The sequence below is a fragment of the Oncorhynchus nerka genome, linkage group LG22 (genome assembly GCF_034236695.1).
Source record: "Oncorhynchus nerka isolate Pitt River linkage group LG22, Oner_Uvic_2.0, whole genome shotgun sequence".
Lineage (NCBI taxonomy): Eukaryota > Metazoa > Chordata > Actinopteri > Salmoniformes > Salmonidae > Oncorhynchus > Oncorhynchus nerka.
This window is the reverse complement of record NC_088417.1, coordinates 74,561,883-74,574,908: the sequence shown is the minus strand read 5'-3', so window position 1 is coordinate 74,574,908 and position 13,026 is coordinate 74,561,883. Positions and strand designations below refer to the sequence as shown.

General features: G+C 41.0%; 1 protein-coding gene across 1 annotated transcript in view; it reads right to left on the bottom strand.

Moving 5' to 3' along the window:
• The window catches only part of LOC115105723 (connector enhancer of kinase suppressor of ras 2-like), a 77,646-nt gene that overhangs the window by 8,138 nt on the left and 56,482 nt on the right, over window positions 1–13,026 (bottom strand). The window contains exons 15-19 of the mRNA XM_029628043.2: window positions 12,641–12,689; window positions 12,477–12,525; window positions 12,111–12,283; window positions 9,966–10,039; window positions 9,344–9,415 (exon numbers count right to left, since the gene is read on the bottom strand). Of these exons, the coding sequence (XP_029483903.1) occupies window positions 9,344–9,415; window positions 9,966–10,039; window positions 12,111–12,283; window positions 12,477–12,525; window positions 12,641–12,689 (417 nt within the window). The remainder of the gene's footprint in view (window positions 1–9,343; window positions 9,416–9,965; window positions 10,040–12,110; window positions 12,284–12,476; window positions 12,526–12,640; window positions 12,690–13,026) is intronic.

Sequence of the window (13,026 nt, the reverse complement as noted above, 5' to 3'; positions counted from 1 at the left end):
TAACTTCCTGACTGATGTCTTGAGACGTTGCTTCAATATAACCACATAATTGTCCTGCCTCATGATGCCATCTATTTTGTGAAGTGCACCAGTCCCTCCTGCAGCAAAGCACCCCCTCAACATGATGCTGCCACCCCCGTGCTTCACGGTTGGGGTGGTGTTCTTCAGCTTGCAAGCATCCCCCTTTTTCTTCCAAACATAACGATGGTCATTATGGCCAAATAGTTCTATTTTTGTTTCATCAGACCAGAGGACATTTCTCCAAAAAGTACGATCTTTGTCCCCATGTGCAGTTGCAAACCGTAGTCTGTCTTTTTTATGGAGGTTTTGGAGCAGTGGCTTCTTCCTTCCTGAGCGGCTTTTCAGGTTATGATATAGAACTCGTTTTACTGTGGATATAGATATTTTATACCTGTTTCCTCCAGCATCTTCACATTGATTTGCACTTTTCGCACCAAAGTATGAAAAGAGCCAGAACGCATCTCCTTCCTGAGCAGTATGACGGCTGCGTGGTCCCATGGTGTTTATACTTGTGTACTATTGTTTGTACAGATGAATGTGGTGCCTTCAGGCGTTTGGAAATTGCTCCCAAGGATGAACCAGACTTGTGGAGGTCTACCATTTTTTTCTGATGTCTTGGCTGATTTCTTTTGATTTTCCCATGATGTCAAGCAAAGAGGCACTGAGTTTGAAGGTAGACCTTGAAATATATCCACAGGTATACCTCCAATTGACTCAAATGTTGTCAATTAGCCTATGAGAATTTTCCAAGCTGTTTAAAGGCACAGTCAACTTAGTGTATGTAACTTCTGACCCACTGGAATTGTGATACAGTGAATTATAAGTGAAATAATCTGTCTGTAAACAATTGCTGGAAAAATGACTTGTGTCATGAACAAAGTAGATGACTTAACCAGCTTGCCAAAACTACAGTTTGTTAAGAAATTTGTGGAGTGGTTGAAAAATGAGTTTTAATGACTCCAACCTAAGTGTATGTAAACTTGACCTGTTCACTGTGATTACTATTATTTGACCATGCTGGTCATTTATGAACATTTGAACATCTTTGCCATGTTCTGTTATACACAGCCAGAAGAGGACTGGCCACCCCTCATAGCCTGGTTCCTCTCTAGGTTTCTTCCTAGGTATTGGCCTTTCTAGGGAGTTTTTCCTAGCCACCGTGCTTCTACACCTGCATTGCTTGCTGTTTGGGGTTTTAGGCTGGGTTTCTGTACAGCACTTTGATATATCAGCTGATGTAAGAAGGGCTATATAAATAAATTAGATTTTATTTAAACTTCCGACTTCAACTGTATATATATTTTTTTCTTTCTGTTTTGCATGTTATTTTGGCATCCATACGTGTCACATACCAATGTAAAATTTTTTTTTTTTTATGAGTTAATAAAGCCGCATACAAACATGTTCTCTGTTTTGCTTTCTTGAGTAAGACAGTTCCAAAATGCAGGTTTTTTTCAGCCTAGCTCAGCGCTTTCTGTGGTGGTGGGGCAGCCAGCGGAAAATAAGGAGCGTTGGGGTTGGTAATGTTCTCTAGCTGCACCGTGATTGGCTCAGTGTTCTGTCACTGATAGGGACCCTACGTCACCACAAAATCTACAGGTAGAGCTCGGAATTTAAGCCCCTTGGGTGCTGCCGTAGACTTACATTGGAAGTGCCCTTCCAAGAAGTCTCATGGTCATTGGCCAAAGATAAAATGACGTCAAATCACGTTATATCTACCGTAGCTTTGATTGGACCAATCATGTCAACATCATACTTTCAAAATCTTAGCTAGAAAGCTAGCAGTCATCATCATGCATCAAGTCGGCAATCTACTGGAAAATCCCTTTCAATCCTTGTAATATGAAGAGAAATTATAGATAAAAACGTATCGGTGCTCATCGGCCATTGGACAAAAACATAACACAACAAGTTGGAAATGACAAATTCAACAATGAGTGCTAAGGCGCCACTACAGTCCCGGGTTCGATCCCAGGCTGTGTCACAGTCGGCTGTGACCGGGAGACCCATGAGGCGGTGCACAATTGGCCCAGCGTCGTTTGGGTTAGGGGAGGGTTAGGGGAGGGATGCCCTCATCGTGCTCAAGCAACTCCTTGTGGCGGGCCGGTCACCTGCAAGCTGACTCTGCCAGCAGCATACCACCCTGCATACTACTGCTGGCTTGCTTCTGAAGCTAAGCAGGGTTGGTCCTGGTCAGTTCCTGGATGGGAGATCAGATGCTGCTGGAAGTGGTGTTGGAGGGCCAGTAGGAGGCACTCTTCCCTCTGGTCTAAAAAAATATCCCAATGCCCCAGGGAAGTGATTGGGGACACTGCCCTGTGTAGGGTGCCGTCTTTCGGATGGGAAGTTAAACGGGTGTCCTGACTCTCTGAGGTCATTAAAGATCCCATGGCACATATTGTAAGAGTAGGGGTGTTAACCCAGGTGTCCTGGCTAAATTCTCAATCTGGCCCTCAAACCATCACAGTCACCTAATAATCCCCAGTTTACCATTGGCTCATTCATCCCCCTCTCCCCTGTAACTATTCCCCAGGTCGTTGCAGCAAATGAGAATGTGTTCTCAGTCAACTTACCTGGTAAAATAACGGATAAATAAAATAAAATACATTTGGTTGTCAGTTCGACAGTGTTTCCTCTGACACATTGTTGCAGCTGGCTTCTGGGTTAAGCGAGCAGTGCGGCCTTGCTCTCGACCTTCACCGAGTCCGTAGGGGAGTTGCATCAATGAGACAAGATCATAACTACCAATTGGATTTCACAAAAATGCGGGCAACGCCATGGGCCTTAAAGGTTTGAATACACTTGCCATGCTGTCAATCCAACATGACTTCTGCCATGTTCAAAACAACTGGAAACTCGGAACTGAGAAATCTCAGACTTCATTGAGTTCAAGACAACTGGGAACTCAGATAAAACTAGCTGCGACTCTGAAAATACAGAAAATAATTTTGAAAGGTCATCCAAGTCGGGATTTCGGGCCTCTTTCTAGAGCTCACAAGAAGGATCGCCGCGCTACCTTCCTGTTGAAGTGAGCACAGCACAACAAGGTGAGTCCAAATGTCTTGTATGCTGCTGCATAAATGATGTAATATGCCAGGGAGATATGTATACTGTAGCCAAGAAAGTAATACCAAGTGTATGTTGTGTAGTAAGCTGTTATGTGCCTAACCCTAATAATTTGGTCCCTTTTCCCCTCATAACTTTGCCTACTGTTCTGACTTGATGGTGCACATGTAGCCTATAACTTGTTTTAGAGAACTGTAATCATCGAATATTGTAAGAGCTTTCATTGTCTGCTTATATGCCCCCTTTATTTATCCTACGGTTCTGACTTGGTGTACAGGGAGAATACTGTAAGAACGGCCCATTTTCTGAATTCTGTCGCTGTACATTTCAAAAGTGCTGAACAAATAGTTATATTGACTACGTCAGTCCTAGCTCGCTCATTAATGTCTTAATCGAAATTATGGATTGCCTCATCCGCTGATTGTTCCCCTATGCCATAGTTTACACATCTCACTTGTCAGTAGAAACCACATTTGTTTAACAAGTCAGCCATATCAGCTATGTTTTTAAAAAAGCCTGTAAATGAGGCTGAATTAACGGTTTCGCTGCCAGACAAGGGTCCGCTGATAGCCAGGTGTAGCTGTGGTAGGCCCTAACACGGTTGTGGGCATGGTTTGTCACCGTTATAGTGCAATGAATGTATTGTTTAGTGTTGTGTTGTGTTATGTTATGTAGTGGCTTTACTGGCATGCATCAAAAATAAATAATTGTTTGCCACACCAAGATTTACATGCTAAAATCGCCACTGAATAGGCCAATAACTTCCAACAACAATTAAGTAAAATACATAGGCCTAAAGCTGACAAATAAGAACAGTAGAAAATATCCAAATGAAAATTCTGGTTCTTTCAATCACATTCATCTCTCTTCTCCGCATGTCTGCCTCCCTTTCTATCTGTCTTGACTTGAGCTATTGCCAGTGAAGTTCAACATTGCATCAAATCATCAGAGGGTCCAGTCTGAAGCTGTCGTTAACAAACTTGCAACAGTGTATCAAGTTGCCTATTCCAGGCCCTTAAAGTTTCCTGCTCCAGTAAGCCCGGGAGAGTGTCCTGCTCCAGTAAGCCGGGAGAGTTTCCTGCTCCAGTAAGCCCGGGAGAGTGTCCTGCTCCAGTATGCCCGGGAGAGTTTCCTGCTCCAGTAAGCCCGGGACAGAAAGCAGCTTTTTATGACGTTTCCACTGGATATATATATATATTTTGCTCTTTTCACACAGAAGCCTCAAATACTGAGGAACTATCATGCGCAATGGATGTTAAAAACAAAACTGACTTTGTTGACTTGTGTGAGGCGAGGAAAAAATTAGTGGTGTACGTGATCAGTTAAGACAAAAATAATCGGCAAATGGGCCCTTCTTACATATGCATGCATTCTGAAATGAGACACACCATATCTTCACCACACTTCCTCCCCTTCTTGATGCCACATTTGAAATTATACTAAAGACACATTATCTTCACACTTATTTCAGATGCTTTTTACTGACAGCCGCAACTCAATCAGCTAGACCTATTGCCACGCGCACTAATCAAATTGCGGGCTTCCCATACAATCCACAGCCATTTTTTAAAAGAAGCTAATGATCCTCTGTGGATAAGTCATGCTCCCCGGTGAAGTATTTTGAATGATTTTATGTTGACAGGAGTAATTATATAATTTTGGCTAAACATCCATTTATTTTAGGGCAATCCAGCATCCTAACAGTGCACAGTTTATGGAATGTACTTATCATTAGGATCATAAGATCCTTGTTGTACATGCAATTCTGATGTACAACAATAACTTTCAGAGTTTTGGCAGTTTCATCTCACCAACAAAAAAAATGTATACCAAACGGCCTGTGAGGAGTGCTACACGAACACGCATAACACAGTATAAAAAACACGGAAGTCAGGGAAGCGGTATCCTGCATGTTTTCAAGTTAAAAGTCTCCATTCTCTATTACTCAGTTGAGTTTACTTCACATGTAGGTAGCGAATGTAATGGATTTGTTTGCCAGCACAAGTCTAGATAGCACTAGCTATATTATGCTTACAACAGTGAAGTTTCAGTCCACTAGGTGCATCTCTACAGAATGGGCATGTCTCTGGTGACATGGACATCCCCATGCATGCACCTTATCAAAATATGACTAATTCAATATTGCACCATCCCATTCTCTGTGTTCTGTCTGCAATCATAACCAGTATTATCAACCAGGAATAATGAAACATAGAATAATGATAGATGTTTGGAGAATCTATAAATGATGTATGACCACTGGAGTCTTTGCCACTCAAAATATATTTTTATGGAATATTTTGACATTTATTTATCACTCAAAATCATGCCAAAGCATATTATGTAGGAGGGGTTATTTATTTTTATGTTTAATCATTTGACATGATTTATATTCATCGGGTCACGAACATATGGACTTTGAAATTAACAAGGGAGACGTTAAATGTAGGCTAAGTCTGGCATAAGCTTATTCCCACACTTTACAATAACTCTGTTGCAGTGGTCTTAGGTAGTCTCCATATAGTCTATCCCCTCCATAGCGATACTGCTGCCCAGTTGAAGAGTGTGTGATCTCTATGCAGCACTACAGCACCATGCGCATTCGGAAAAGAACACCTCAGCCTCAGAATAATCCCTTCTGGGGGCATGAGGTCATAGAGTCATTATATCCTAATGGAGGCCTATTTGCCTACGAGCCAAATAAAATGCAGAGCGTGCGTGATGCGTGCAACTCGTCCTTCCAACATATTTGAACATTTAATTCATCCTTCATTCAGTTGTCAGTCAGTATGTCATCCATTCTGTCATTTGTCAGAGTTACAATAGGAACTAAATCAAAGAGAATAGAACAGTCTTACCCAATTGTTTATTGAAATCCATGTGTGTAATTCAAAATTATCTAAATTCTCCAAAGTTATTTAGCCTATCACTTTAATAATTCAATGTTTAATTTAGGCCTATCCAAAAACAAAAATAGGCCTTCAACTTGTATGCATTGCAATTTAGGCTATCATTTTGGGTACTGGTGTCTTGCGGAATAATTTTAGAACTCTGTGTTTTATAACTTTTTATTTTAGGCTTCCCCTTAAAAAGAGACCCGAGCTCACAGGCTTCTAAATATATTTTAAACAAAATAATTGAAGAAGCCCATGCAGTGGCCGATAGAGAAAACAGATCTGCCAATAAGAATAAGCTATAGATAGTCTTGACCATTTGGGACCTCTTGGCTATTTTGCTCAGGGCCGGTTATAGCCAAGACTTAATCAATATTTTGTTATGTCTCATTTATTGATATGGATATAGCCTCTGCATGATGGGGTTGTGCAATGCAAATGGCTATAACAAGCCTACATACAAAGTGGGATTCACAATGCAACAGTCAAAATGTCTAATATAAGACCTACAGTCCGTGCTCCCAAATACTGGAAAAAGTGTAATGCATTAGGTTACATGATCACCACAAGTAGCCCCACGCGGCTATAAAAATTAATTATGCAATTATATGGCCATTAAATAACACACAGCAGCATGGCATATTTAGATAGTGGAATAGGCCGAGCCTAAATCTTATTTACCTTCTATTTTGCAGCTCAGGCGGTTATTCTGGACAAGGCTCTTCTGTATCTTTCTAGTATCATTCTCACACAAGTCATTTGCTGAAGGCCCAAGCCTATACTACGCCATCTAGTTGTACTACGTTGTTATTGAATGCCGTTCTGAAACAAGCTCTTGACATTTATTTTGGAAATGAAACCGAAAGCTGCAAAGCAACTCTTACGTCTGGGCTAGAGTTGCTTGATTGACTAGCTACATTCAGTTCATGTCCTTTACAGATGCCACATTCCTGACAAAAGTTTGTATGTATAAAAAAGATCTGTAACCGAGTTAAGGGAGACATAAAGTAAGAATTGAACGTGTAAATGTTCATTCATAGTCGTAACATTGGGTTTGTACGTTTACAGATCAAATTTAACAGTTCGTTTCATGTTTCACGCATGGCTTTTCTTACGATCCTAACAATTTACGTATGGATTTTCTTACGATCCTAACGATACATACATTCAACCTTTTAGCAGCTATCTGGCTCCATAACTGTGCACCTGCCATCTTTCCTTTCTAATTCGCAAGAGGCTGAAACTAGAGATCTGCATATAATGACGAGATGCTCATGTCTCAGCCCAGGCGACAAGTTTAGGTCTGCATATTATTCCCATAGAAACGCATTGGTCTTATTTATACTGGACAGATTTTGTCAAGAGAGCCCTCTCGCTTTGCCTCTTCCTCTGCTGAAACTATATCACTGAAGAAACCACCCGAGCGAGCGAAACAGCACCCCTCTATATGTAGCCATTATGTCTCAGTATTGGTAGACCATGTATCTGATGCTGTCTGGCCAGGAATCATATGACATGCCATATTATTTTGGTCCAAACAGCATCAGATACATGGTCTACCCATACTGAGACAGAGGGGTGATGTTTCACTCACTCGGATCCTTTAACTGAGATTGATGCGTCTTTCTGTCGGCGCATGTCTGGGTCAATATTTAAATATTTTATTTTGACGGGCAAGGAGGTACGGTAGGGCGGGTCAGGCCCCTTTAACGCCGGCTCTGTATGTTGCACTATAGTCTATATTTCTTAAGAATATTCATAATTAAAGACCCAGTCCAGTAAAAAAAAACTTTATTTTTCTGTGTTTAATATATTGTAATGACCTGACTAGATCATAAATGAACAATTGTCCAGACAGAGGCTTGAGTTTGCGAATTGACGGTTTATTAAACCAACTTTACACAGGCTACTGTTTGGGCCGTAGCACACGCCAAATAGATGACAGATAACCCACAAGCCAATCGTGACCTTCTCTTGTGAAGCCCAGACGTAAGAGAGAGAGAACAAAGGCTGAACCTGGTCTTAACTTCCAATGCTCCACCCCCCTGCCCAACCCCCCTCCACGCCACTCCGCCAACCACCAGGATGCCCGGCATCAGAACATTCCAGGCATTCCCGTGATTGGCAGATAGCAGGTTGATTGACATGTCGGACCCCGCGAACACCGGGTACTGGTCAGTACAACACAACCACCTCCTAGCCTAGCACATAACACACAGCTGTCTGTGCGGGTCGCTACAATATATTGTAACAACCCTGGGTTTATAAGCGCGAATATCGACTCTGCCGCTCGAGCATGCTTTTGGGGCACAGTCGATAGCGCGCTGGTACCTGTTTCATTACATTGGTGTCAGAAGTGATCGGACCTTGCATCCACAAACGTGTGTGTGCTTGGCCAGTTAGCGCGTTCCTATAAGATGTTGAGTCGCAAGCTAGCGCGAGGATGCACTCTTTGAAAGGAGGGAGTTGTGTAATGATCCTGGCTTTATAAGCGAGGATATCGACTGCCCATTGAGCATGCTTTTGGGGCACAGTCGATGGCGCGCTGGACTTCGGGCTAGAAGGTTGAGGGTTCGAGACCTGCTCCCTGCCTGTTTCATTACAATATATATTTCCACACTATGAGGTTGGAATAATACTGTGAAATTATGATAATGCCATTTTAGTGTAAGAGCTGTTTGAAAAGTTCCTAAACCTCTCTGCCATGTAGTTCCATGTAGTTTTCAGTTTTCCCCTTCCCACTCAGGCCACTCCCAGACAGTCCTAGCAAAATTCTTGCTTAAGAAATTGCTATTCTCTAATTTGCTTTTTTGTTTATTCTTGACCATTTTAAGGTACTTAATTGTTACCCAGAAATGATTTGATATTGACATAAAAACGGCTGCATTGGACCTTTAACAGTCTGCATTGAAGAAAAGAATGTATATCAATGGCATGATATGCAATCTCTGAATCCTCTCACATCCTTTCTTTTGTTAGTGCTACTCAATCAATAAAAGGGAATTTGTGATCAACACTGCCACATAATTGCAAAGCAAAGAGCCAGAGATGATAACAAGTGAATCAATCACAACACAAGTGAAAGATGAAACTGTTTCTGATGAACAAAGCAGTAGCTGATGACCCAGAGGGTGCCTTGAAACAAGATACTTCCTGCTCTTTTTCATCTCAGTAGAAAACAAAGAAAAATAACATTTCAGTAGAACACAACTACAGATATCTAAAGTATGTTTTCATATTCCTCCTGTTTAAGAATGAACGGAGAACAATGGGCTGAAACAGATTACATTCTGTTGCAACCAAGAGAACATTTTATGAAATGAGCACACTAACTAACCCTACCATCATAGCACTGGTCTTACCTGTTCATCTCCTCCAAACAGTCTGTGGCAAAGAAGAAACTCTTGATTTTGGGATGGCAGGCTTTGAAGGCACTGTAACGGAAGCAGAAAAAAGATCCATTTAGTCTGTGTAATGTTGTAGTTCATCTGACGATTAAACATCTCAATTTAGCATAATTCCATTCCATTAGCCTTAGATCCAGACCACGTGGTACAATGCGAGCTTCAGAGCATTTGGTAATGGCCAAATAAGTGTACTGTATATGCAATGTGCTTATCGCCACTGTAGTCTCTGTAATAGTGGACATGAGGCCTGGCTGGCACACGCCACACCTAGCCAGTTGACCCCTCTCTGATCCCTATGTGACCCAATCAGCTTCTCAGGTGGAAACAGACACCTATTACTTCTACTACTTTGTGCCACGGCTATTTAAAGCTCTTATTATGAAAATAAAATAGTCATGCCACAGCATCATCTGTTTCTGTGTTGTCCCTTTGAAGCCAAACAGAAGCACTCGTGCTGGCAATAATGTATGATGCGTTTGTCTTTGTGTTTCATTTAGGCTTTGTGTTTTCTTTTAAATCCTCAGGTTCACTAAAAGTTTGAGAGACAAAATAAAACATGAATCCCAAAAACACTCACTGTTTCCTTCTGCATTCAATCGCTCGATCTATTCGGAATTCAGGTAGGCTGATGAAACCTTCAGCCTTCTCATCCTAGGGAAGGAGAAGTAAGGGAAATAAGAAGCAATACATTGCCATATGCCTGTAGAGATGACACACCTCATTAAGTATACCAGACACACTGGAATATGCTGTACACTACATGTCACTTCAACATACAGTGCCTTCAGAAAGTTATCACACCCCTTGACATTTCCCACATTTTGTTGTGTTACATCCTGAATTTATTATGGATTAAATTGACATTTTGTGTCACTGGTGTACAATACCCCATACCCTATAAATACTCCATAAATAACCCATAACGTCAAAGTGGGATTATGTTTTAAGAAATGTTAACAAATAAATTAAAAGCTCAGTCAATAAGTATTCAACCCTTTTGTTAAGGCCTAAATAAGTTCAGGAGTAAAAATGTGCTTAACAAGTCACATAATAAGTTGCATGAACTCACTCTGTGTGCAATAATAGTGTTTAACATTATTTTTTCATCTCTGTACTCCACACATACAATTATCTGTAAGGTCGATCAGTCAAGCAATGAATTTCAAACACAGATTCAATTACAATGACCAGGGAGGTTCTCCAATGCCTCACAAAGCAGGGCACCTATTGCTAAAAATACAAAAAAGCAGACATTGAATATCCCTTTCAGCATGATGAAGTTATTCATTAGACATTGGATGGTGTATCAATACCACCAGTCACTACAAAGATACAGACGTCCTTCCTAACTCATGATTTCACCATGAGGCCAATAGTGACTTTAAAACAGTTACAAAGTTTAATGGCTATGATAGGAGAAAACTAAGGATGGCTCAACATTGTAGTTACTCCACAGTACTAACCTAAATTACATAGTGAAAAGAAGGAAGCCTGTACAGAATACAAATATTCCAAAACATGCTTTCTGTTTGCAATAAGGCACTAAAGTAAAAGTGCAGACAATGTGGCAAAGAAATTAACTTTATGCCCTGAATACAAAGCGTTATGTTGGGGGCAAATCCAACACAACACATCACTGAGTACCACTCTTCATATTTTCAAGCAAGGTGGTGGCTACATCATGTTATGGGTATGCTTGTCATCGGCAAGGACTAGGGAGTTTTTATGATAAAAAGAAGCGGAATAGAGCTAAGCACAGGCAAAATCCTAGAGGAAAAACTGGTTCACTCTGCTTTCCAACAGACACTGGGAGATAAATTCACCTTTCAGCAGAGCAATAACCTGTAGATAATAGGCAGAATCTACTGCACACCCAAAGCTGATTTGAGAAGGTGCTGGAGGCAAAAGGCAAAACTGGAGAAACAGGAAGGAAATCTCTGCACACTTCCAGTCATATGCAAATGTAGTTTAATTAAGCTGAGCTTTCGGTCAGTCGACCTTCATCAGAGCATATCTCCACAAACAATAGTGGGACAAATACGGCCACAAAGTGAGCCAGAGCCAGTGAGCAGGACAATAACCTTAAGCACAAGGCCAAATACACACTGGAGTTGCATACCAAGATGACATTGAATGTTCCTGAGTGGCATAGTTAGGGTTTTGACTTAAATCGGCTTGAAAATCTTTGGTAAGACTTGAAAATGGCTGTCTAGCATTGATCAACAACCAACTTGACAGAGCTTGAACAATTAAAAAAATAATAATGTGCAAATATTGTACAATCCAGGTGTGCAAAGCTCTTAGAGACTTGCCCAGAAAGACTCACAGCTGTAGTCGCTGCCAAAGGTGATTTTAACATGTATTGACTCAAGGGTTGTTGACTACTTATGTGAATTCGATATTTATGTATTTAATTTTCAATCAATTTGCTAACATTTCTAAAATCATGTTTTCACTTTGTCATTTTGGGGTAGTGTGTGTAAATGGGTAAGGAAACATCAATTTTGAATTCAGGCTGTAATACATCAAAATGTGGAATAAGCCAAGGGGTATGAATATTTTCTGAAGGCACTGTAAATGGTTCAGTATCTGGAATATGGCCTATAGTGTTGCTATATCTGACAAACCTGCAGATCGTGTTGGTAAACAGCAAGCCTGTTGTGGATAAGAGAAAATAAAGTAATGTTTGACGGCTGCATTGTACTGTCAGAGAGCAGCTTACATTCTGGTTGGTGTACCAGTAGAGCGAGGAGTCCTTGAGGATGAACCAGTACTTCTTCCACTTCTGGGTGAAGTAGCCCTTGGCATCCTTCTTCTTCCACAGCCAGCCCTCACAGTCCCCATGGCCCAGGTCCTTACAGGAGATACGCCTGCGGCTAGCGCTAGTCAGAGAACCTGGGTGGAGAGCAGGATATCACAGGAAATTCTTATAGACACATGGACACACTAAACATTCCCTGGATGATACTGTATCCTTAATACTAACATCATTCCAACCCCATCACAAATCCTAATATAAAAGAAAACTATTGACAAAGGTTCACCAAAAGAAACCTCACAGTGAATGAGTTAATCCCTCATGTCTTACCTTTGGTTCTCTTTTTGGTCTTAGTCCTTAAAGACGCATAGTGAAATGACTGCAAGGAGAGGGAAGAAGAGAGGGTTTGATTAGAAGAGGTGTCTAAAGTACAGTACTGTACTCATATTAGGGGAGTAACAGTAGTACTAACTGTTTCATATAATTTGCTTTACCTTCCTCATGGATGAGCCTCCTTGTCTCTCGATGCCAAAACTAGCATACCTGGGGAAAGGGAAGATCAGGTGAGTAAGCATGCAACAAAATGGAGGCTAACCCTCTTTATCTGGGGATAAGCTGATCCTGTACTGCTATCAATGTAATGATACTATTCATAAATAAAGGGTAGAATTATAACTTGATATCTATGTGAGTAAAACACTAAATCATATATTCCATTGACATGAGTGCATGAGTTACATACATGAAACATTGATTTGTTTGAGTGTATCTCTTGATAGAATTAGTCCAAAAGAACTTAGTCCCCATTTCAGCATCTTTATCCTCCCCAGGGCTGGCCTGAATTCCCATCTGGACATGGCTCTACTGACAGATGGTACCA